We start from the raw sequence: 26,076 nt of genomic DNA on the forward strand, positions 1-26,076 counted from the left end.
AACCGATTTATCCCGAGAACAAAAAAATAAACTGGTTTTATCAAACGAGTTTTCTATCCATTTCTGTTCCCGAGAACATAAATTAAAAAAAAAAATTGATTCCGAGAAAGTTCATGCACACCCTAAATGTGCAGACATAAATTATATTTTCTATGTTCGCCACTGATGACATGTGACAATTGTTGTGACTAATTGAGACAGTGGTGGTGATGATGTTTTGGTGTTTGGTGCTTGTGGGTGGTAGTGACCCGAGGTGGTGGCTGGTTGTTGATGACAATGATGGTGGTGGTAGCAGGGCCAATGGGGATGATGGCAACGGTGATAGTCGATGGTGAATGTGGTGGCTAATTGATGATATATGTGGTTTGTGCTTTGGTGGATGGAGTGGCGGTGGTGGGAACTGGTAGCTCATGGTCATAGTTAAGTTGGTGGCGGCGATAATGGTAGCTGGCTAACTCTCATGTGACTAGGATAGTTAGTAAGAAAATGGCATTTAACTATATCTGGGACGTGAGGAAAGTGATATTTATTATCACATTTACTTTATTCTCTTAGAATAATGAACATGACAAAATAAGTCAACAAAATAAGACCAGCTTATCACATTATGTTGGCTCATCTCGTTAACCAATAGTAGCTTTATGAATTTTTTAAAGATGATCTATATTTTTAGAAAAAAATTATACTTACTATTGAAAAGTTTTATAACTTTTATTACTAAATTAATCGTTGTTGATTTCTGTCAATCTAACAGTTATAATTTATTGGATACACTTATTAATTAATTATTAATTTTTAATCAATTATAATCGTTAGATTAGTGAAAATTAATGATGATTAATTTATTAGTAAGAGTTATAAATTTTTTATGATCCAATGTAATCAAATCCATAATCATATTCGAATAAAAAAAAATATGACAGGTCAAACAAGTCTACATTGGATTGTATACCCAATCCATTGCTATCACAACCTAAAACCTGCCACCACAACCGATCACAACTAATGATATGTTGAGTTTTAATCTTATGAGGAAACTCATAAGTCACCAATATTTTTAACTTTCATAAAAGTCACAACTATCTACTTGGGAAAGTGGGGCCCGACCAATTCATCACTCAAATCTTACATAACAGGTAGTGAGTAAACAGAACACAGTTTTTTTTTCATTTTTTTTATTTTCCAAAAAAGGACAGATAAAAGGGTAAGGACATTTTTTTTTTTCACGGTTTTATGTTTATCCTTTAACATAATATAACTTCACTTTCTTACATGTACATTAAAAAGGTGGGGTCCACATATTTTTCTTTCTCTTACATTATTCTACTTTCTCTCTCTTTTGATGTGAGAGTTAGAAACAAGACTTACATTATGTTACATAACACTAATAAAACCCTTATTATTATGTACCAAACTGTAAACAAGTGCAGCCCATAGTGAAACGAGTTTCAGGAAACCCGTTGCAGAACACGCGCACGTGCATCCACGTACTTCAACATGTAGTACATCCTCCGTAATTTTTTGCAAATCCATGGCCAATTCCACATGTATCTCTGTCCCGCTTTTTTCTTAAAAAAAAAAAAAAAACTGTTTGTACAAAAAGTGGCATCATGGAGATATTGTAGCGCCACGTGTCAAAATCTCCTTTGTCTGTGCTCTTTATAAATAACACCTCACTAACCCAATCCTCACCCGTTCACCATATAGGTTGGGTGAGTTAAGTTAGCCTCGCGATTTCTTTCCAAATTTCTCTTTCTACCTACCTCCGTCGTTAGAGAGAGAGAGAGAGAGAGAGAGAGAGAGAGAGAGAGAGAGGTGTGTGTGGTGGTTTTGCTGAAGATGATGCGATTATGTGAGGATGATGATTCTCTCACTGCGCGGTCTCTAATTCGCTTGGTGCAGGTCGGGAACCGCTGCTGCTACGGTTTTCGCCCGTAATGGAGGAGCGGTCGCCGGCGGCGAATTGGATCCCGCCTTGCATCAACTGAATCGGAGGCCGCGGTGAAACTTTGCGTGGTTTTCCGGCTGCTCTCACTCAGATCTCGTATGAGTTTCTACGACAAGTAATTTTTATGGTTTTTGCTTATTTAGTTATTTTAATTCCTGCTTGTCAGATCCGAAATGCTTTTAGATTTAGTACTCTATCGTCTCTATGTTATGGATCCCGATTCATAGTATCTAAATCTGAGAAAAACATATTTTTAGTTTAAATTTCTGATAGGCTTTAATTTTTTAGATTTAATTTTCTGTGACTTAGCTTCGTTTTACTGATGAAAAATTTGAGGGGAAATTTATACCTTCACCTATCACCCACGCCTCTATACACATATATAGATGACAAAAAGAAGATGATGACATTTATGCCTTCAACTATCACCCACGCTTCTATAGTCTATATGTGTATACATGACAAAAAAGAAAGAGGATAATATTTATGCCTTCACCTAGCACCGATGCTTATATATACAAGATAAAAAGAAATAGGATGATATTTATGCCTTCACCGTCATGCCTGGTTGGAATTTCTAATTCCAACTCGTTATGTTGTTTAGGAGTATGAGTATCAGAGTATGGTATAAATATATACGTAATATTTATAATTTATAACATTCATAATTTGATGTTATAACCAAGTCAAAACATCCAATAAGAAAATGGAAAGCTTTGCAAATATCCTACGCATTTTCTTTAGAATAAAAATATCCTTAACTACGTTTAAAACACTCATAACTTCTGTTAATTTAACACGTTAAAGTTTTTTGTCAATGAGAATTCAAAATCAACTACCAAAAGCTTGAGCAACCACCCCCACCCAAAAAAAATATCTGTACCAAACCCATAAAGCTAAAGAAAGAGAAACTATGGATATTGTTGGTGATAAAAAAGAATGAAGAGCATATCATGAAACAAAGAGTAAAACAATCTAATAAAGAGCATCAATCAAGTATGATATGATCATCTTGGGGAAAGGGAAGGTAGAAACTCCTGCATGAAAGGAATCTTAATATTTGGGGTAAAACTAAGGTAGAAGCCTTTATGTAAATAATTGGAGGACAAAATAATCACAATGTGATAAAATTTAACAATATTATTTGAATTCAAAACATTAAGGACATTTTTAACTATAAGGATAACGTTAGGGGCATTTATAAAGTTCCCATAAAAAAACCTTTCAGGCTATAATACGAAATCAGCAAGATTACCTTTTTTTCAGTATATATAACATCCAGAATTTGATGCTGTACCAAGTCAAAAGGTATATAACCATAAACTTTATAATGCAGCATCGAAATGGTAAGATTTTATATTTGGTGAATCATGTGCTTTTGTTGACTCACAAATAACAACTTAACTGGTTTCCACCACTGTCCTGCCACTAATTCTTCTTTTATTTCACCAATAAAAGAGAAGAAATTTCAACAAGCCAATGACAGCAAAGCTGCTTATTGTAAAATGCAAAAGTCTCATGAAAGTAAATAAAATCTACAATCTTGCTTCTATCCTTCACTCTTGGGTTACATGCAGTCAAGAATAATGATAATAAGGCAACATTCCATTCTCACGGTTACTTAATTCACCCTTTCAGCAACACATTTAGAAAGAAATCACAAAGGCCTTTTATCAAACCTAGGTTAACTCAACTCCAAGATAATTGAGCTTCCTAACAGAACACAACACAAAGTCTCCCCTTTTCACCCTTGCACCGTATTTGTTTTATAACTTTGCAACCTCTAAAATTTGAAATCAGCATGCATGCATAGAATGAAATTATCATACGGTACTTTTCATCCCATAAATTTTACCTGAACAAAAATGGAGAGAATAGAATTGGTTTTCAAGGTCAGTGGAGAGGGAGGGAGAGAGAATTAGTTTCCTTATTTTTTTTTCCATTGCTTTTTATCAGAAATATGTTGTGTTCCTAGTTTCTTTCCCTTGAATTAACAGATAACAGAAGATAAATACTGCAACACATCCATAGATTTAACAAAAGAAGTTCCTACAACACATAAAAGAGGTTAGACCTCCCCAAGGAGCACTCTCCTTTGCTAACTACCCTTACATAAACCAATAGCTGACTCCCTTTCTAACTGAGGATTAATTTATTCTCTTATTATAATCCAATAACTGACCACAACTAACCAGTAAGAAAATGCCTTCGTAGGAACTGTCTACATAATATCCTAACCAACTGCTATTGCAGTTATTTTATTTGTCTTCTATTACAATCTGCCTGCATATGAAACTGTCTACATATTCTAATCAAATGCTGTAGCAGTTATTTATTTATGTCTTCTAGTATAAACCTTGAAGGATTTAGGACCTTGAATTTCCTTGTATGTATAAATACCTCCCGGTTTAAAAACAACCTTGTCCCCAAGGTTAAAATCTGGAGATTGATGCTGAATTGCAAGAACATCTTCACAAGAAGCTTCCTTTGGAGGATGATCAAACCATTGAATAAACATGCCTAGTAGGAAAACCGTGGTCTTGAATAGTGCGAGAAGCCAAAATCTTCTCAGGAATAAAAACTGGAGTCATATCTTGAAAGTCCTATAGTAATTATTCTTTAACGGGATGATTGCCAATTGCCTTCTTTAATTGAGATACATTGAAAACCGGATGAATACGAACATGGGACAAAAGTTGTAATTGAAAAGCCACATCTCCAATTTGTTTGAGTACAAGAAATGGGCCATGATAGCGAGCAGCCAATTTAGGTGGTAATCGACCTTGAGCAGGCACACTTTTATGAGGTCTTATTTTCAAATACACCTAGTCACCAACCTGACTAACAGGAGTACGATGTAAATTAGCATATTTGACCATCCGAGCCTGTGCTCTCTCCAAGTGATACTTCAATTGTCTTAAAGCTTCATCCCGATCAATTAAATATTTTGCTACAGCCTCAATCAAAGTTTCCCCCGGGATAATACTTAATTAGAGAAGGAGGACGTCTACCATAAATCACTTCAAAAGTTGTCGATTGAGCAGTAGTTTAAAAACTAGTGTTATACTAATATTCAGCCCAAGGCAAATAATCTCCCTACACCTTACGTTGTTCAGAACAAAAACACCGCAGATTAGTTTCTAAAGTCCTATTCAGAATATTTATTCGACCATCTGTCTCTGGATGATAAGCAATACTAAACCGAAGTGAAGTCCCTTGCAGTTGAAATAACTCTTTCCAAAAACTACTCATGAAAGTAGGATTAAGATCACTTACAATGGAAATAGGAACTCCATGAAGACGAACAATTTCTTTGATGAAGATTTCAGCAATGCTTTTAGTGGAATAGGGATGCTCGATCAATATGAACTGACCATATTTACTCAACCTGTCACCACCAAAATTGTATCAAAACATTTATATTTAGGTAGCCCCATAACAAAATCTAAGCTGATTTCCTCTCAAATGGCATTAGGAATAGGAAGTGGTTGAAGAAGACAGGAGAAGTAGCTAAATATTTATTACACTGGCAAACTTGACATTCAGCCACAAATTTGGTAATTGTGCCCTTCATGCCAACCCAAAACGAAGAATATGCCACTCTTCTATAAGTTCTGAATACATCGGCTTGTCCACTAGTAGGAGTGAAATTCTTGTAATAACTTTGGAATCCAAGCGCATGAAGCTGAAAGTACCAATCCGGATTTATAATAAAGCTTCCCATTCTCCATTGTATAGGCAGAATGAGAATTTGAATCAGATTTGAGATCCTCAATAATTTTAGCCAACATAGGATCTTTTTCAACCCGTTTATTTTGCATTTAAGCAAACATAACAAAACCTGTTCTTATATAATATACATGTATATATTTTAATCTATGGATTTGTATATTTTATTTTTATTATTACTAGTAGTATGATTATTTCTTTTTAAAACCATTTGCTTTGAGATTGATTTAAAAGTTTGGTGCATAAACATGGAGATATTATAACCGATTGTACTACAATTTTCTAACATTTATCTATTAAAGATATTATCTTCATCTTCTAATATGTGATCTAATAAGGATTTTGAAACCCTTAGTCCTAACTGAGAATTGTTATTATTTCTATGATGGGGCAGGGGCTTCAAGGATACCTATACCTTAACATATGAGAAAGTGACCAGAAAATCTTGAGATCCATTTTGTATATGTTTATTGTCAGTTATTTAAATTAATCTGATGTTTAATTTTTCGTGGTCATCCTCTGTCTTAAACAGGCTACAAACCTTGTAAATGTATTTATTTATGTCTAGTAAGTTAGCGGTAATTATGGGTGCTAAGTTAACAGATGTTGTGCAATATGATGGTTGTGATTCACATTGGAGCTCGGACTAATCCTAGAACTAGAATGACTGATGTCTTTATTTGATAGCAATAACATTAGAATGCTCTGTATCTTAATCTCGTTTCTGAGTGAAATTCAAAAGTGGATGGAAATATATGAATTTCCAAAGAACGACTTGTTTCCTTTTGTGTATAAGGTGTTTGTTCGTTTATTTATTTATTTCCTTTCATATTACACTTTGCAAATGAACTGGCCTGAATATCATCTCCATGGAGATTGTTATTGACTTAATCTCACCTAAAGATCCTTGTGGAAAATACAAATAACCTTCTATAGGTATACCCAGTTTATCTACATGCATGCGCACACAGCCATGCCCACGATGCATGCATGCATGCCCGGAAACATTTGTCTTTCAAAGCAAGTGATTTTATTTCTAGGATTTCTTCAATAAGATAAGCTATTAATTTATTCACATATTAGGATAGTCCATTTCTTCTTTTTATCATATGAATTTCTACATTTGAAACAACTTTACGCTTTAATAGAATAATAGCATAATAGTATATGAATATCGAATAAGTGCTTTTAATAGTTTTCTTTTTGCTTATGACAATAAACAGTACACAGCTTATTTGGATACAATGAGCTGCTTGATCTGCTCATCTAAATTTGTGAAAGAACCTTAATCTTCTATGATGCCAAACAAGTGCCTTGACCCCTCGTTTGGAGGGAAAGTAAGTCATTTGTTCAATTAGGAAAAATCTTGAGTCCCAGTGTATAATGATTAATTGAGCCTTGACACCTGCTCTCAGAATTTGGTTTGTTCTGGAATCAGCCAATTTGAGATATTGAAATAGGCTCTATATATGCCAAGGTCTCAACTGGCCAAAAATTATCTCCATTTTCGGTATAAAATTTGTGATTACTGGAGGCAATGTTGATAGAATAATGGTGTTTTCTTTTTTACCCAATTTCCCTTTCTAATGATTGTGTAAATTTTTTGGTTGCCAAGGAGCATCGGATTTAGGATTATGAGGAGAGTGAAATACTTTTAAATTTAATTATTATTATCAGCTATAAACCCATTATTTTTGAAATACCATATTTAAGTTTTAATTATTAATAATCTTTATTTTTGATTAATAATAGAAAAAGCTATTTATGGGGAAACAAAATTGGATCTAGACAAGCACGTTAATAGTTTTATGCTAGAGCAAATATTGTGCTATTACTAATCAATGAACTTCGTAAGCATGTGCTTTATTTTATGATGAAATTAGAAATCTCATCTTTGTGGAATCATTTTGTAAATTACTTGAAGGCACACATTAAAAGGAGGATTGGGGAGGAAGGGAATCATACATTCAAGTCCATGTTTGGACACTTTCATAAGATGTGTCGCGTCTATATTAATCCTTGTCATTGCAGTGGTACCTATCCAGGGTATATAATATAATCTATTGCTCGAGCTTCCGAAGCGTTTCTCCTCTTTCTGTTGCTGTTCATGACGTCTTTTATTGCTTCTTTTCTTTGTTTTAGCGAACTATTCTTGATCCATGGCCTATCCTAGTTCATTTATCTTTCCTCAAGATATTTCTTGGCCCACGATTCCTGGTTCCACTGGTATTGTTATGCATACAGGTAATAGTGTTGCTGGTTTCACTCGAAGTTCATCATTTGGTCATTGGGTTCTTGATTTCGGTGCCTCTAATCATATTTCTGGTAATAAATTTTTGTTTTCCTCTCTTTCTACATCTGATTATTTGCTTGCTATCACTATGACTAATGGTTCCCAGTTTAGTCTCATGGGATTAAGACAGTACATCTATTTTTCTCCATTACTATTGATAATGTGTTCTATGTTCCTGGTTCACCCTTTAATTTCCCTTCCATTAGTCGTTTAATACGTTCTTTTGATTGTCTCATTTTTTTTTTTACCCAAAATTCTGTTGTTTTATAGGACCGAAATTCGGGGAGGACAATTGGCGGTGGATTTGACTCCAATGGCCTTTACCTGCTCTCCAACTCCTCTTATGCTCATTAGATTCTCCACTCACTATTCACGCTCAGCTGGCTCATCCTAGTCTTACAAAGCTCCAGAAGATGGTGTCACATCTGTCCAAGTTGTCTTCTTTGCAGTGGGAATCATGTCAATTGATAGAGTCAATCGTCGTGCCTCCTCTCCTTTTAGTTTGGTTTATTTTGTGTTTGGTGACCCAGTTGTATTGAATCAACTCGGGGGTATAGAAATTTTGTTACCTTTATTGACGATTATTCTCGGGACACCTGGTTATTTTTACTGAAAAATTGCTCTGAGTTGTTCTCTATATTTCAGAAGTTTTATCAGAAAATTCTTACTCAATTTGGTATTTCTATTCGCACTTTTTGTAGTGATAATGCTCGTGAGTATCTGTCTCAAACCCCAACAAAATGAGGTTGCTGAAAAAAAAACCGTCATCTTATTGAAATAGCTAGGACACTCTTACTTCATGGGAATATTCATACCAGTTTTTGGGGCGATGCTGTTCTCACCGCATGCTATCTCATTAATCGCATACCCTCATCTCTCCTTGATAACCAGGTACCATACTCTATCTTGTTTTCCTATCAGCCTTTACATTCCTTACCTTTTTGTATTTTTGGTTCTACTTGTTTTGTCCATGAACTCAGCCGTAATCATTATAAGTCGTCTGCCAAATCCCACAAATGTGTGTTCCTCGGTTACACCCGGACACATAAAGGTTATCGGTGTTACTCTCCCAGTCTCCATCGCTCTTTTGTCTCGGCAGATGTTACTTTCTTTGAGTCTATGCCATTTTTTTGGCTCCACCTTTGTTTATGATGACTTTGTTGATACTCAGTTACCTTTACCCTCTGTTCCAATTCAATATATCCCGACACAGATTCCCCACCACCACCGCCTACTGTCACTTCTCCATATGTCTTAGCACCAGATCCCACTCTCTAGGTTTATCACCGTCGGTCACGTTCACCAATACCCCAAGACACTGATGAGGTTCCTATGGACTCAAATATGTCGTCATCAACTCCTGCTGCTTTAGTCCCGTCCTCCAATACAGACCTACCCATCCCAGATGGCGACATACTTTGATTGACGAGATGTGTGCACTTCATAGCAGTGGTAATTGGGATCTGGTTCCTTTTCTTTATGAAAAATCTGTTGTTGGATGTAGATGGATATTTACTAAGGTTGGTCCTAATGGACATGTGGATCGTCTCAAAGCACGTTTGGTGGTCAAGGGATACACTTAAGGTGTTTTGTCCCATGTGGCGAAAATGACGTCTGTTCGCCTCTTTATTACTATAGATGTTATCCGTCACTGGCCCCTCTATCAATTGGATGTCAAAAATGCTTTCCTCAATGGTGATCTTGCGGAAGAAGTTTATATGGAGCAACCTCATAGATTTGTTGCTCAAGGAGAGTCCAGTCAAGTCTGTCGACTCCGCAAATCTTTTTACGATCTGAAACAGTCTTCACGAGCTTAGTTTGAGAGGTTTAGTACCAATGTCCAGCAGTTTGGTATGACTCAGAGTGAGGCTGATCACTCAGTCTTTTATCGTCACTTAGATTCCAGATCCATTTATTTGGTGGCTTATGTTGATGACATTGTCATTACAGGTGATGACCATCAAGGCATTACTTTGTTAAAATAACATCTCAATCATCATTTTCAGACAAAGGATCTCAGAACACTACAATATTTCTTGGGAATTGAAGTGGCTCAATCCAAGGATGGTATTATGATATCCCAAAAGAAATATGCTATGGACATTCTTGAGGAGACACTTCTGTAAAATGCTAAGCCCGTCGATATCACTATGGTTCCAAATGTCAAGCTTATGCCAAATCAGGAAGAGCTATTTTCAGATCCAAAAGGCTATGATACCATGTAAAACGCCAATTCAAGCCAAAATGTTAAGCTATTGAGTGAGACTGCATTAATAGTTATATATATCTCTAACAGATGTTATCACAATGAAGTTCTATAAATAATATAAAAAATTACCATGATTAACTCAAACTAAAATTTATTAATTCAACATTACTATTATAATCATTTTTATGTGCTTGACAAAATAAAGCTAACAACATATAATAAAAAATAAATATTTATAGCTCTTAATTTTCATGGCTAATCCACTATTTATCTGAAATGATAATACATCCATATCGTGATGGAGTGAGATAGAGATTAGTGGGAGCGATCATCCTCTTCAAATTTATTCAATCCCTTAAATTTGAGTATTATTTTTATTTTTTAAGATAAGTAATATTCTATTTTTTTTTTTGGGGGGGGGGGCGGGGGGGTGGTGGTATGGATATTCTATTATATTTTTATTCAAGGAGGATGATGGTAGTAACAATAAATCATATAAATTGATTCTAAAGTAACAATTGAGAACTATAAAATAGAAAATCTTCCAATAATGAATTAAAAACAAAGGAAGGTCGAGCATAAATCACCACACCTAGATAAAATGACATAAGTTCGTCTGCAGAATATGATTAAATATAGTACATACTAATAGAATATAAACAATAATTTTGAATCAAAATCTATTCAAGTCCCATATCATCTGTCAATATTCACATGTTTCAGTTCTTAAGAAGAGAAAATTTGTGCTGGATGATAATCGGTTGCATTTATATGGTCAGAATGATGATTAAACAAGACAGTTTTATCGGAAGTAGCGTATCCATCTGTGTGAATCAGATTATCTTCTGTACATTTGTCATTCAATAAGCGACACTTGGATAAAAAATATATTTTTTTCTCCTTTCCATATAAGCATGATAGTTATTTTTCATTTTTTATTAGATAGATACACTGAGTGAATGATAGAGCAGTACTACCTATAGATATTTCCTGAATTAAGATCATTCTCACCTGTGACAAAACATAACCAACATGACCCAATTCATGCAATACCAATTGGACAAGTCTTTTCTTGACTAAAGTATTGTTGCTATAGCAAAGTATGTAAAACTACAGCAATCACGACTACAGCACAACTAACTGCACGTATGTCATCTTAGTGGAACAATTAATTGGAATGATATAATGCAAATGAACAATTCAATAAGACTTCAAAAAAATAAGTGCTGTAATTTAAATAATGTTGTAAGATAAAATGAAACAGTAACACTCGTTTTTGATTTTTCTGATCTTAGGAAAGAAGATACACAAGATCAAGTGAGAACATAAAACACTAAAAATGACAAAACAACATTAGAAAGACTACTTGAAGATGATTTTCCCCATATCCATGCTTTAGAACAACTAATCTACAACAACTTGACAAAACAACTTCCCCACCGCAAGCTAAACAATAATAGCCAGAAATTCAAATCTGACAATTGACAAACAACTTCATTACAAAAAAGAACCATAGATAAGTTCACTAAATATATGAAAATATTGAGTACTAGTCTTCCTCAATCAAAAAGTGCTTAATTCATGCTACAGAGCATGTCTAAGACAACAGAAAATACATAAATAGAAACAAAATCCATTACGATTTCAAATCCTAAGTACAGGAACTAAAAACAAGATGTTCATAAATCTAAAATTAGAAGAAAAACAACATAAACGAATAGAAGAACAGACGAACAAAGGAAGACGAAAAACAGAAGAAGAATATTATGGAACTTGTTTTCTGTTATGGGTATTGTTCTAAGGAAAAAGTGTGTATCATTTCAATGGTTACAAAGTTGTGTCATTTAAAATGAGAGAAATAAATAAATTATAGGAGAGAGAATGAGTGAAAAAAGTTTTAAATGTGTGGATTCTACTTCTTTATAATAGTAAAAGGATATAAGGTGTGTCATTTAAAATGAGAGAGCTTTTTTCCTTGTTCTAATTGTACGTTCTATTACTCGTGAAGGTGTGCTGATGTGGCTTCTCTTTCTCCCTTTTGCTTTCCTCAAGGGGGGTGTTTGGTATGATGGAAAAAAATATTTTGCCAGGAAAGTGGGGTGGGAAAAATAAGTTGGCTGTGTTTGGTACGTGGAAGAGTTAAAAATTGATTTGGAAACATTTTTTTGCTGTCAACCAAGTTTGCACTTGTTTTCCTTATCAAAGTTTCAGTCCGAAGGTATGGTAAGTATTATTTCCCACGCGGTGGGAATGACAACTGAAATTTACAAGACAAAAATACCCCATGGTAGTTATATTTGCAGGTTGTATGTGTTTAAGCTGAGTCCTTTTCTATCATGTATGGTCATTGCAGTTCCAATTTATCACGAAGGTTGTGTAGCCCCATTTGTTTGGTTGTGATGATTTGGAATCCTACACTTGTATGTCTGTCTCTGGTGTGGCTACGACTGAGTACCGTCTGCATGTTGTATCCCTTCCCAACTACTATCCTTTTTTGTGTATGACTTGCGGCTTTGGCAAAGGAGTAACAGTCACTGACGTAGCCACACGAAGGCCAGCAGGTGCCTTGGCACTTGCTTGGTTTTTTTTTTTTTTTTACTTATTATATATATTATGTAATTAATTATAATTAACCAAGGTAAAATTATAATTTGGCACCACCTAAATAAAAAATCAAATACTCAATACAAATTAACAACAAATCATGTAAATGCAAACAAATAATAAGGATGTATAGTATGGTTATTTTTATGTTTTACCTTTTTTTTTATCCTGTATATTTTTTCTGCTTTATTCTAATCATTTATGTTAGTTATTCTTATTCTTATTATTTAAAAAAAAGACTTCTAAACTTAATCACAAAAATGAATAGTTAACCTATTTCAAAATTTGGGCCCAACTAAACCAAATAAACTCATTTAAAAGTAGGAAAAAAGGTTTGTCCTTTTAAATGACACAAGGTTGTATCCTTTTAATTTTTGACACCATATCTCACTGGTAAAACATAGTTATAATATGAAAAATTACTTTTTTTTTTCTATTTCCTCAGTCATTTCAGCTGACGTGGAGAATTTTTTTTTCATGTTATAACTATGTCTTACTGGTAAGACATAGTGTTAAAAACTAAAAGGATACAATTTGTGTCATTTAAAAGGCTTGAAAGTAACAATCAAGAAATCAAATAAATAATAGGACTATAATTATGGAATATGAAGGTCCATTGAACTATTTTGTTTTGGGTTATTGCACACACAAAGAATAGTCAAAAACCTAATTCCCAAATGTGAGAACTTTCCATCGTGCTTATAGCTGTTGCAAACAAGAGCGATGTTCTCTAACGTGAGATATTGAAACTTTAAGGAATAGAGATAATGAAAGAGGAGACGAAGGACAATGCTTATTATACATATAATTATCATATTTGTGTGTTTTCATATCCTTAGGATAATATTTGGTTTATTACTTATTATGTTGTGGGAAGAAAGTGAAATTCTTATATTTGAAATGTTTACCGAAAAGGTTAGTGCATTTTTATATATTTGCTTTGATATATAATCAACGACAATTATTCATTTGAATTTTTAATCTTATGTGACATTATTTAGTACATAATTTAGATAACTATGTTAGAATTCATAGTAAATTTTTTTCCTGATAAATTTGTGTAATTACGATAAATATTTTGATAATTTAATATGTCAATTTTTTTGGCACCACCTAAATTTTTGGACCGGCTCCGCCGTTACTAACAGTCGACGTGGACGGTGGAGTTAGAGGCCTAGACCAAGGCGGCCTTGGCGGTGATGATGAGATCTCATCTAAGACCCACAATGCAGATGTCAAATAATAACGTTTTTATGACAAACACATTTAATTTTCAAAATGGGGGGTTATTTGGTAATTTTGGTACTTCTTCCTATCCTATCGATATTTTACAATCATCCAAACATAACATCCTCTTCCGGTGAAATTTTGGCCTACCAAACACTTTTTTTTTAACATAACTGGTAAAAAAAATTTCCACTTTTTTTCTCGAAAATATTTGTTCTCGAAAAAAAAAAATTCTCCTCCTTGAGGTCACCACCCTAAAAGCTAGCTCAAAAGGTGGGAGTGCCTAAGGCCTTATAAAGGCCACATTAGTTGTTCATACAACTAATGTGGAACTATATATCTCAACACACCCCCTCACACGAGAGCCCACTGGGCTTGAAGGGTGGACAACATACAAGCCCACCTACATGTGAAAATTCCACTACAAAGAAAGTGGGAGGCAGTGAGATTTTGAACGCTCTGATACCATGTAAAGAACCTTGAGATACATCACCCCAAAGCTAGCTCAAAGGGTGGAAGTGTCCAAGGCCTTATAAAGGCCACATTAGTTGCTCACACAACCAATGTGGGACTATATTTCTCAACACGCCCCCTCACACGAGAGCCCACTGGGCTTGAAGGGTGGACAACATACAAGCCCACCTACATGTGGAAATTTCACTATAAAGAAAGTGGGAGGTAGTGAAATTTCGAACGCTCTGATACCACTCTAAATGCTCCTGCTTTAGCCTTGAGGTTTAAGAGTTGGTTTTTTGGACTGATTCATCTGCCTTATCCAGCCCATATCTTAACTAACTACTTTGCATAAAATGAAACATGTAGTTTTGACCCGATTCCAATGTATCAAATCAACTTTTGTAGCCCATCTCATAAGTCATAACAAAATCTCCACATCAATGTTAAAAATCATTAAAGGAGTGTTTGGTACAGGAAAAATTTTTATTTGTCCGAAAATCTCGAATTTTAAAAATATGATTTTTACATTCAGTTTACGATAATATTTGAAAATTTAAAATTTAAAAAAATTCAGTTTCTTGAAAATTTTACGAAATGCTGCTTACCAAACAGCCCCTAAGAGATTCATGCTAAAAATCATTACAAACAAATATACAATTAAACCAGATAGATCTCAACACGGAGATCTATCAAGTATAACCATAACTCCCAACAATATCGGTTATGTAAAGATAAGTTGTGTACGCTTTGAAAAAATATGATGGAAGAAGATGCTTTCAGAGTTCATATATCTGCATCTATATGGCTCACGGTTTTCTCCTCTGCTCACGAAGAAGATGAAGCCACTTTGATGGGTTCCACAGGTTAAAACACTTAATTTTTTTTTTTTTTTTTTTTGTATAACCTGGAGGATATTCCCATTCAATCTCCTCCGGTCACCTTGTCCTCAGAATACGGCCCAGAGGCTAGCCCTTCTTTGGAACAACAAGTGTCCTTGGAGTACGGCCCGAAGGTTAGCCCCTCATTGGAACATCGGGTGCATTGAGCTTTACTACTAGAGGAAAGATGAGACTAATTCATCATTCAAGGACAGAGGCACATCTTCTGGCCCTCAAAGATTCTTCCAGAATTTGCTTAAAACAGGATTTAAACCCCTAACCCAAGCAAATCCTTGGAAGCTCAGTTGCCAACTGAGCTGCCCTTGAAAGTTAAAACACTTAACTTTTTGGATATATACTTATCTATCCCGCTCAGCTAACTCTTCTTCAGACTTAATACATTCATTTTTTAGAATATTTTTCTAGTACTATTCACTATTTTACTTTTTTGCCTACCAGCATTGCCACTTTTTGCACTTTTTCAAAAGTGACACTAATTCCTTCAATTAAGCCTTTTTGCTCTCTTAAATGTATCTTCCCTGCATGGATACGCACAAGCCACATTGATTGAAGTAAGTGTCACATTTATTTTATCTATAATATAATTAATTAATATTTAATCTAACCTTTATATTAAATCTCTCACTTAATTAATCTGATTATATATGATTAAATACTTAACCCAATGCAATTTAGCATTTAATTTAGGTTATGATTATTATACGTTGCATTTGGAAAAAACCTCATCTTCCATTTTTCCACCCTAAAAGAAACGTTTAAGGTAAAATACAAAAAAGACTAGTCATGTGAAGCTGACAAGCATTTACTTTTATTAGAAGCACTACATTAAAATTTATCAAGACTTCACTTTCTATAGAACGTATAAAGCAGGGTATGATTATTGACTGATAAGCAAAAATAGAGAAAAACCACAGAGACACAGACTGAAGAGGGAGGAAAGTCCAAGTTTTATTCATTAGTCACAAAGAAATTCTTATGTATTTTCAGATTAATTCAATCAACTACTTAACTTTTATAATAAATTATTTTGACAACATAAATTAAATTTAATGCCAGTGTGATCATTTGTTGCGTTTTCCTTGAATTGCTGTATTGATGATTAAGATGTAACATTCTACTTACTTTTGTGTCAAAAGCTCCATCTTAAAGATATTGTCTTAGAGGGTAAGCAATTTTGTTATGTGCACACCAAATTTTTCACACCAATCACCACATAATACAGGCTGATTAATATATAGTGGTAGTCGATTACCATTCCCATTTTTAGAAATGGTGATATAAAGGACTCTTCTTTATAGCAACATTATAATGACCCTAACTTATAAGTAAATGAATTAAAGTCATATGTAATGAAAAATGAGTTAAAAATGACAGTTAAGGGATAAAAATATGGGTAGACAAAATTACCTAAAAGGTAAACGTAAAAACAGAAACATGACGACAAAAAAATTATAATCCATTCGGTAAAGTTTGGTAATAAATAGAGGTGGCTAGATACATAAATATTTAGCCAGTTAAATTTCAGTTAATCTATGTAAGTGACAAAGTGCCAAAATTCCTTATTTGTTCTCCTTCTTCCGGCAGACGACAAAAAGGGAGAGAAGAGAAAGGGTTTTTGAGTGAAATTCTTCCAAGATTCATAGAAAGAGCTAGAGACCTCTAAATCACTCCGTTCCAAAGCCAAACTTGTGAGAAATTTCGAGAGGAACACATTGGTACCTATATTTTTGTGTGGGGTTCTCTGTAAAGGGAATGGTTCACTGTAAAGGGAATTATTCTTCCCCTAAGATTTCTGGTTTCATGGAAAATGTGAGTTTTGATGGAGCTTGATGTCACGGGACCTTGAAGTAAGTTTTTCCCTTCAGTTTTGGATACATCGTGGTAAGGAATCATCTATCTTTTCTTGTTTCCATGAAATTTTAAGAATTCTAGGTTTTGTGATGAATAGTGCACGAAAATTTAATGGTATGGATAGTTAGATAGTGATTTGAATATAGCTTCCTTGTTAAATATGCTTAGGATTTCTTTTTGATGAAAGACAAAAAAAAACACCGTTTAGCTAACTTTAGAAAAGCATGGTTTTTGGCTATATTTCAATTTCAAAAATTTAATGGTATGAGTAGTTGTAAGGTAATTTATAGGTGAGTCCCTTTGTTAAACATGCTTGGGATTAGTTCCCATAAAAGGAAAATTTATAAAATTGTCATTTAGAACACTTTGATAAATTGGACTCAAAATCAAGTGTAGGTGTCTTGTATGCGTAGTCTTGAAAATTGAATGTGGTAGACTAGTATACATGTACTAATTGTCTTCACATCTTGGAACTAGGCTGTGACCTTATAAGAGATCGTGATTGTGACTCTGTGGGCACGAGATTTGTTCGAGGACATTGCTTGCCAGATAAGCTTTTGGTCCTTGAGGTTAATTCCCTGTTTGTTCCACCGAACTCCGAGGGAGGATGCTTCTTTTATATGGTATGTGGATTATGAGTTGTTATATAGTGCATGTATATGTATGTATGTTTGTGTGCCACACAAGATGAGTTACCTTGTCTGTGAAGCATAAGAGGAGTTACCTTATGTGTAGTACAAGATGAGTTACCTTGTACGAGTATGTTGCAAGATGAATTACCTTGCGTAATACATACATGTTGTATTCTCTGGCCAGTAGAATTTATTATTTGCACACTATATTGTCATACATATTATGATGTATGCATGGGTATTTGATGTACTATGATTATATCAGAAGTGAGCTTAGGGGTGGATGAGCCTTCCAAAGGTCCCCAACTTACTGAGGCAATTATATTATCTCACCCCGCGTTATGAGGATTATCATTTCAGGTACAGGAGCTGATGGTGCTGAGGCATCGCGTGGCAAAAGACCCAAGGAGAAATATTACTTGACTTGATAGTCAGGATTAGTTGCTATTTTGGCATGTACATGACATGTTATTATTTTGAGTTGTATATGTTATGTCTATGTCATGTTGATAGTTAATCTATTTTGTTAGTTATGCCTGTATATGTCTAGGTTACTTATTTGATTACATCTCTTTTGGTCGTTTGATGTAGTCATGTAAGTAATTCTATGGATATTATTGAGACCTATTATGTATGGGATAACCTATGCCATGGATGGCTGGGTAATATGATTTATGCCTGGATTATATTAAACTGTCAATCAGGTTGAAATTATCATGGTGAAAAATGTCCCTAGTGGTCCAAAATACAAACGAAATGCTGTTCGTTTTATTTTGGCCATGGAAGTGATAAAGTTTGCAATGTATAAGGAAAAAGAAAAAATTTATTCAGTTAGCTTCCACATTAATTAAGTTGAGCATGTTGTGCTTACTATCGTATGAATAATAATAAACCCGCTATAGACGAGGCGTTACAAATATCAGTTGGTCCATTGTGTGAAAATCTCATCTTCCATTTTTCCACAAATCCAAAAGAAACGATTGCAAGTCAATGTAAATTACAAAATAAAAATAAAAATAAAAATACTAGTCATGGTGAAGCAGACAAGCATTGGTCGGGGCCCCTGTTTACTAAATTTCCATTGATGGGACCCGGTTTACTTTGAATGTTGTTACCCTTTTTTTACTAAATTTCCATTGATGGGACCCGGTTTACTTTGAATGTTGTTACCCTTTTTTCTTCTCTTCACAGGTAAGTAAATGCAATGCTGCAAATCTTGGAAGGGGATGGAACCTCTGATTTTGATTTGAAACTAGTTTATGAGTAATTTCCATGGTAGTTTCTGTACTACATACACTTGGTAAAATTTACATGAGTATTAGATGAAGATGTGTTACAAAAACAAGATTCCTATAGTAATCTCGTCTAGATTTTAGAATTTTTTTCCCAAAGAATATTTTCACTACTATGTCATGAGAGAAAAACTCAAAAAAAAAAAGAAAAAAAGAAAAGAAAGAAAGAAAGAAAAAGAAAGAGATGACCAATGCATACTTAACGAAAAATTGATATAAGAGGATTCGTATCTAACTCGTGACAAAACATCATATTTTCAAATTTGTGTTTCAAAAATGAAAACAAAAAATTATTGTTAACATTATGTATCTATAACACATGCCCATCATGTTGTAGAAAAATTGATAGCCAGCTAACCTTACACTATCTTGGCCCGTTATGCTTAAGATTTGGCTTGTTTTTTAAGTGGAATCACCCATATATAAAATGGATACGGCGGATGTTACTAAAGAACTACGTCTAATGAGGAAGGGATTTGTTGGTAGCAGAATCAGTTAACTGAGTAGTGACTAAACCATATACAACGAAGGATAATGTAGAGCTGCCTCCTTTCTACCAATCTATATTATAAGAAAGTGAGAAAATTGATTATAGCTCCTCTCTCCCCTAGTTATGTTACTCTATGAACCAGAATAATCTTTGTTTAATGTAACTTATTTCTGTTCATATCTAGGACTTTGGCTTTCTATTTGTGCTTGCATTGAACATATTTCGCGTTTGTAAATCATATCTTTTTCGTATAGTTGGATCACATCACAAGAGTTGCTTTATATATGTTCTTCATCAAGTTACATATTAAATTTCATCCAAAGAGAGGATAATTTACTGTCCTTTCTTCGCACATTCTCTCATTCCAAGATATGGATAGAACCAAGTGGTTGTAAGATATCCAATATTTTTTGGGCCCACTTAATGACCCAAACTCTAAACCTAGTCTTCCACCCACAAAGAAACGATTGTCAAGGTAAAATACACAAAATAGTAATCAAGGTGAAGCAAACATGCACTGACTCGTCAGAAGTGATAAAAAGATTTTAAAAGTCTGTGTTAGCTTTGGGCTCCATGTCACATGCATGCTTCTTCGTCCACACAATATTCTTATCTTGACTATAAATACTCGAATTCAAGATGTCACATCTTGTGTTGATTTTGTTGCCTGTGTTAGGTAGCGAGGTAAATCATATGACTTGAGATGGATTGCTCCTATTTATTTATTTAATCTTTTGTGGTGGCAAATAATACTCGAATTCAAGATGTCACATCTTTTTTTTCGTTTGTTGCCTCCAGTATATAAATCGCATAGAGCAAGAGAATGAAGAAATAAGCCTCTTCTGTGTTTCCAACATAGCTATTCAGCAGAAGAAACACACCATCTAGTGGCCTCGTCTTCCTCAACCAAAAAATGAAGCTCTTTTCTCTCATTATATATGAATTTTGCTCTACATGCCTTCCCCTATTTCTTCTCTTAATTACTTTGAACTCACTCTGGTTTGACCCAAACACAACTGCCTCTGCATCAGGAAACCAAACTGACCATTTGGCATTGCTCAAATTCAAGGAATCAATATCCAGTGACCCATATGGTATCTTGGTCTCTTGGAATAGTTCTACCCACTTTTGCAACTGGCATGGAATCACATGCAGCCCCAAGCACCATAGAGTTACCAAGTTGAACCTACAAGATTATCAATTGCATGGGCTCGTATCTCCACAAGTTGGCAATCTCTCTTTTCTTAAAACCCTCGACCTCTCAAACAACAGCTTCTATGGAAAAATCCCGCAAGAATTGGGTCGATTGTTACAACTGAAGCAACTCTATCTCATCAAGAACTCGTTGACCGGGGGAATTCCTACAAATTTGACAAGTTGTTCTGATCTCAAAGAGATAATCTTATCTGGGAACAATCTGATTGGCAAAATACCAATTGAAATTGCCTCTCTTCGGAAACTTCAATTTTTTGGTGCTCGAAACAACAATTTAACCGGAGGAGTCCCATCCTTCATAGGGAATCTTTCATCCCTATCCTTTTTCTCGGTGGCTTACAATAACTTTGAGGGTGATATTCCACAAGAAATATGTCGCCTCAAAAACATGGCATATATATCAGTGTTTGACAACAGATTGTCTGGTACATTTCTTTCTTGTCTTTACAATATGTCATCCCTTATTTTAATAGCAGCTGCAGAGAATCAATTTAACGGCTCTCTTCCTCCCAACATGTTCCACACCCTTCCCAATCTCCAAGATTTTAGAATTGGCGGGAATCAAATTTCAGGTCCAATTCCCACTTCCATTGCAAATGCTTCTGTCCTCCAATCACTCGATATCATTGAAAACAATTTCGTGGGAGTAGTTCCAAGTCTGGGGAAGTTAAAAGATCTGTATATCCTAGGTTTGTCCGTCAACAATCTAGGTGACAATTTAACTACAGATTTGGAGTTTTTAAAATCATTGACAAATTGTAGTAAGTTGCAACATTTAGATATTGCCTACAATAACTTTGGAGGTCGTTTGCCAAATTGCTTGGGCAATTTATCCTCCCAACTCAGTGAACTATATCTTGGGGGTAATCAGATATCGGGAAAAATTCCTGCGGAATTAGGAAATCTAATTAGTTTAATTCTCTTGACAATGGAAAATAGCAATTTTGAGGGGATTATTCCATCTGCTTTAGGAAAGAATCACAAGATGCAACTTTTAGAATTGGGTGGAAACAAGCTGTCAGGAGGTATACCATCCATCATAGGCAACCTTAGTTTGTTGTTTCATTTGAGTTTAGACCAAAATTTGTTAGAAGGAAATATTCCTCTAAGTATACAAAACTGCCAAAAGTTACAATATCTAAAAATTTCCCGAAACAATCTTAGAGGAACCATTCCTTTAGAGGTTTTTAGTCTTTCCTCTTTAACAAATTTACTAGACTTGTCACACAACTCATTGAGTGGAAGTCTACCAGATGAAGTGGGCCAATTACAAAATATTGATATCCTGGATGTCTCTGAGAATCAACTATATGGTAATATTCCTGGAACCATTGGAGATTGCTCAAGCTTGGAGTACCTTTATTTGCAAGGGAATTCATTCCACGGAATCATCCCATCCTCTTTGGCTTCAATAAAAGGTCTTCGACATTTAGACCTATCGCGAAATCACTTGTCTGGATCAATTCCTGACATTTTGCAAAATATTTCTTTCTTGGAATACTTAAATGTATCATTTAACATGTTGGATGGTGAGGTACCAACAGAAGGTGTCTTTCAAAATGCAAGTGAGTTATCAGTGATCGGAAACAACAAGCTCTGTGGAGGTGTTTTAGAGCTGCATCTACTGCCATGCCCTTTCAAAGGTGATAAACATGAAAAACACCACAATTTCAGGTTGATAGCAGCAATAATTAGTGTGGTTTCTTTTCTTCTCATACTGTCATTCATTCTCACTTTCTACTGGATGACGAAAAAAAGCAAGAAATCATCTTCTGATTCACCAACAATTGACCAGCTGTCCAGGGTTTCATACCAAAACCTACACCGTGGAACCGATGGGTTTTCAATAAGAAACTTGATAGGATCCGGAAGCTTTGGCTCTGTGTACAAAGGAACTATTGAGCCAGAAGACACAATGGTAGCCATAAAGGTCCTAAATCTTCAAAAGAAGGGAGCTCACAAAAGTTTCATTGCTGAGTGCAATGCACTCAAAAATATCAGGCATCGAAATCTGGTTAAGATTTTAACATGTTGTTCCAGTATAGATTTCAAAGGTCAAGAATTTAAAGCCCTAGTTTTTGAGTACATGTCAAATGGAAGCTTAGAAAGTTGGTTGCATCCAACTAAAGAAATTGCAGATCAGCCTAGATTATTGAACCTTGAGGAAAGGTTAAATATTATTAATGATGTTGCTTCAGCAGTTCATTATCTTCACTATGAATGTGAGCAAGCTATCATTCACTGTGATTTGAAGCCTGACAACGTTCTTCTTGATGATTGCATGGTAGCTCATGTGAGTGATTTTGGCCTAGCAAGATTGCCCTCGAGTGTTGGAATCTCTCTGACGCAAAGTAGCACAATTGGAATAAAGGGAACAATTGGTTATGCTCCTCCAGGTATACCCTAATATTGTTTGGTTAAGTTGTGAAATTTATTATTTTCAAGTTTTAGCTGTCGTTTATGGACCTTTATTTCCTTTTGGGTTAATATTTTGATATCTTTCATCACATTTATTGATTTGCATTACATTTCAGAGTATGGAATGGGTTCTGAGGTGTCAATTGAAGGCGATATGTATAGTTTCGGAATTTTTATTTTAGAACTTTTAACTGGAAGGAGACCTACAGATGAGATGTTTAAAGATGGTCGTACTCTTCACAATTATGTTAAAACTTTGATTTTGCATAATATTGTGCAGACTGTGGACCCAACTATTCTTCCAAATGAATTGGACCGAGCTAGTGACAATAAAAACCTTGGTCTTATGTATCCTAGGATAGAGAAATGCTTACTTTCTCTTTTTAGGATTGCACTTGCTTGTTCAATGGAATCACCAAAAGAAAGAATGAGTATGATTGATGCTATCAAGGAGCTTAATATAATCAAAAGTTTCTTCCACTCTGGGGTATAGTGGAGGGAAACTAGTAAATGGAAAAGAGCCACTTTACTACAGCTACCAACTAATACTAGTACATGTTTCATATACTTCTTTGTTGTTGTTATCTCTTATCTCAATGTTTTCCATGTAGAAGTTTGTCAATTTACATTAAAATAAAATAGATTTTGAATAGTTGGTAATCTTTTATTCTATCCATTTGATTCCAGCCTCCGTGCATGCTTGTTATCAGTACTTAAATAATGTTGCAAGAACAACCCAATATGTTGGGATTCATTGTTGCAAGTGATGTGACTATTTATTTAAACTCATATCCTCCTTCTCCCATTTATCCTACCAATTTGGATGCATGGAAAAACAAGAATAGAATATTTAACATTATTTTGAACAGAACATTATAACTTTAATTCTCAAGATATTCAATAGAAAATGGACATTTTTTTTCATAAAATATACAAAGGGTGAAGTTAGTAGGAGCCTATTTTCGTTATGAAAAACATACCTGCTAATACAAATCATAAGCAGGAATCAAGTAGTACATCACTAAATTTCCATTCTCCAAAAAAATAAGTAAGATTTGTTAGAAATATTCAAGTGTGAGCAGTGGCGGACCCAGAAAATTATATGAAGGGGGGGCGAAAATTAATATTATTATTATGAAAAGGCAAAGTCAATTTTGGTTAGATGATCACGCTAAGAATACAAAAATACCTATTAAGAAGAACCTAATGAAATTACAAAAAATGTTGCCAATTTTTTGGTTAGAATGTCAAATTTTTGCTTCTAGCAACAATGGTCCAATGCACTCTATATTTAAATGAGGAACTAGCCTTAAGACCCTATATTTTATTTGTAAGATCAATTTTTTATTGTTTACCTTCATGCCTTCTAGTGTTATAATTACAATTTCTTTGATTTCTTCATCATCTTATTTTCTCACTTAGCTGTTATTTAGCAGAAGCAGTAAATTAATTAATGTGTTATTTATTTTTAGCATTTGGTCCCAACTAATAATTGATAATTATTATTGACCTTTTTTCTTTGCTAACAAATTCAAAACTTAAATACTTTACTCCTGAGTTCTGATATGACAATCTGTAAAAAAATTTAATGATTATAAAAAGAAAATTAGATAATCAATCAATTTAAAATCAAATTCTAGACAAATTTGACAAGTAGAGTGAATACGCATTACTAACTGAACTCTTCTTTGTATAAAATGGAAAAACCAGCTTTCCACATTGACCGGTGAAGGTAGCATAGCAGGAACAAAACCTGCTATATATGTTGGCAGGTTGAATCTGGTAAATAATAGTTATCTCTAATTGAGTGCAATGAGTGAGTGGAACATTTTTCTTATGAATAGCATCGCTTGTCTTTCACTTTTTAAAAGCACTTTCAAAATTTTGTTTTTTATACCATGTTACATATCATATAGTAGAACATATTTTCATATTTAAGAGGGGCCCCATCCTAGCCCCTCATGTAGGTCCGCCCCTGAGTGTGAGTAGTCTCACATCAATTGGAAATGAACCAAGTGAGGATCTTATAAGTGTGAAAAGTACATAGATCTACAATCTTAAAATTTTGGGTTGAGATGTGATGTCAGTCTTATGAACACCTAATTTCGTCCCAAATGTTTAAAAATAAAAAATAATTATAATTGTAAACACTTATTTTTGTCCATTTTCTAGTTGATAGCAAAAAAATGATACCAAAAACTATTAAAGGAAAAAATGCGTAAAAGAAGTGTATAAGTCTCACTTGGGTAGGACCTATACCCTTTCTTTTAACAATCCCACATTATAAGGAGACCCTCTTTATGTGCTCATAGACCTAAGAGACTCTTCCAAAAATTGCAAAAGACACTTGGGCTTAAAATTAAGCTTTTGTAATAATTAAAAAATAAATTAGGAGAATAAAGGTGACTCTCCACAACTTGGTCCTATACACCAAGTCTTGTTACCTTTGAGTTAAGGGCAAAAAAATTAATGTATTGCTTTTTTAATAAATAATTATGTAAATATAGTCGTTTTGAAATTATTTACGCACATATAGCAGTCAAACACGCCCACATGAGGCGTGTTCCAATGGAGAGAGACACGCCCATGTGGGGTGTGACCTACAGGGAAAACATGCCCACATGAGGCGTGAGCAACAGGAGAGAGACGCACCCATGTGGGGCGTGACCTATGAGAGAGACACGCCCACATGGGACGTGTTCCAGCTGGAGATCATGCCCAACCAGGGCGTGAGTGACCTAACTGCAACCTATTTATACACTTATCCTCTCTACACTCTTCACACATCTTCTCACTCATTATTCTTAAACTCC

General features: G+C 34.5%; 1 protein-coding gene and 1 long non-coding RNA gene across 2 annotated transcripts; both read left to right on the forward strand.

Moving 5' to 3' along the window:
- The first annotated feature begins 1,717 nt into the window (after positions 1 to 1,717).
- LOC133288085 (uncharacterized) lies at positions 1,718 to 12,283 on the forward strand. Its single transcript, XR_009748325.1, has 4 exons — positions 1,718 to 2,063; positions 7,922 to 8,002; positions 8,241 to 8,861; positions 12,188 to 12,283. It is a non-coding gene; the product is annotated as an uncharacterized LOC133288085 (long non-coding RNA).
- An 8,201-nt stretch (positions 12,284 to 20,484) lies between these two features.
- Positions 20,485 to 23,871, forward strand: LOC133288042 (probable LRR receptor-like serine/threonine-protein kinase At3g47570). Its single transcript, XM_061485737.1, has 2 exons — positions 20,485 to 23,241; positions 23,380 to 23,871. Exons 1-2 carry the CDS (start codon positions 20,544 to 20,546, stop codon positions 23,754 to 23,756), a joined length of 3,075 nt encoding a protein of 1,024 aa, XP_061341721.1. The 5' UTR covers positions 20,485 to 20,543; the 3' UTR covers positions 23,757 to 23,871.
- The last annotated feature ends 2,205 nt before the right edge of the window (positions 23,872 to 26,076 follow it).

The sequence above is a fragment of the Gastrolobium bilobum genome, unplaced genomic scaffold (assembly GCF_033153095.1).
Source record: "Gastrolobium bilobum isolate Gb01-03AN ecotype WA unplaced genomic scaffold, APGP_CSIRO_Gbil_v1 utg3205, whole genome shotgun sequence".
In the NCBI taxonomy this organism is placed as follows: Eukaryota; Viridiplantae; Streptophyta; class Magnoliopsida; order Fabales; family Fabaceae; genus Gastrolobium; species Gastrolobium bilobum.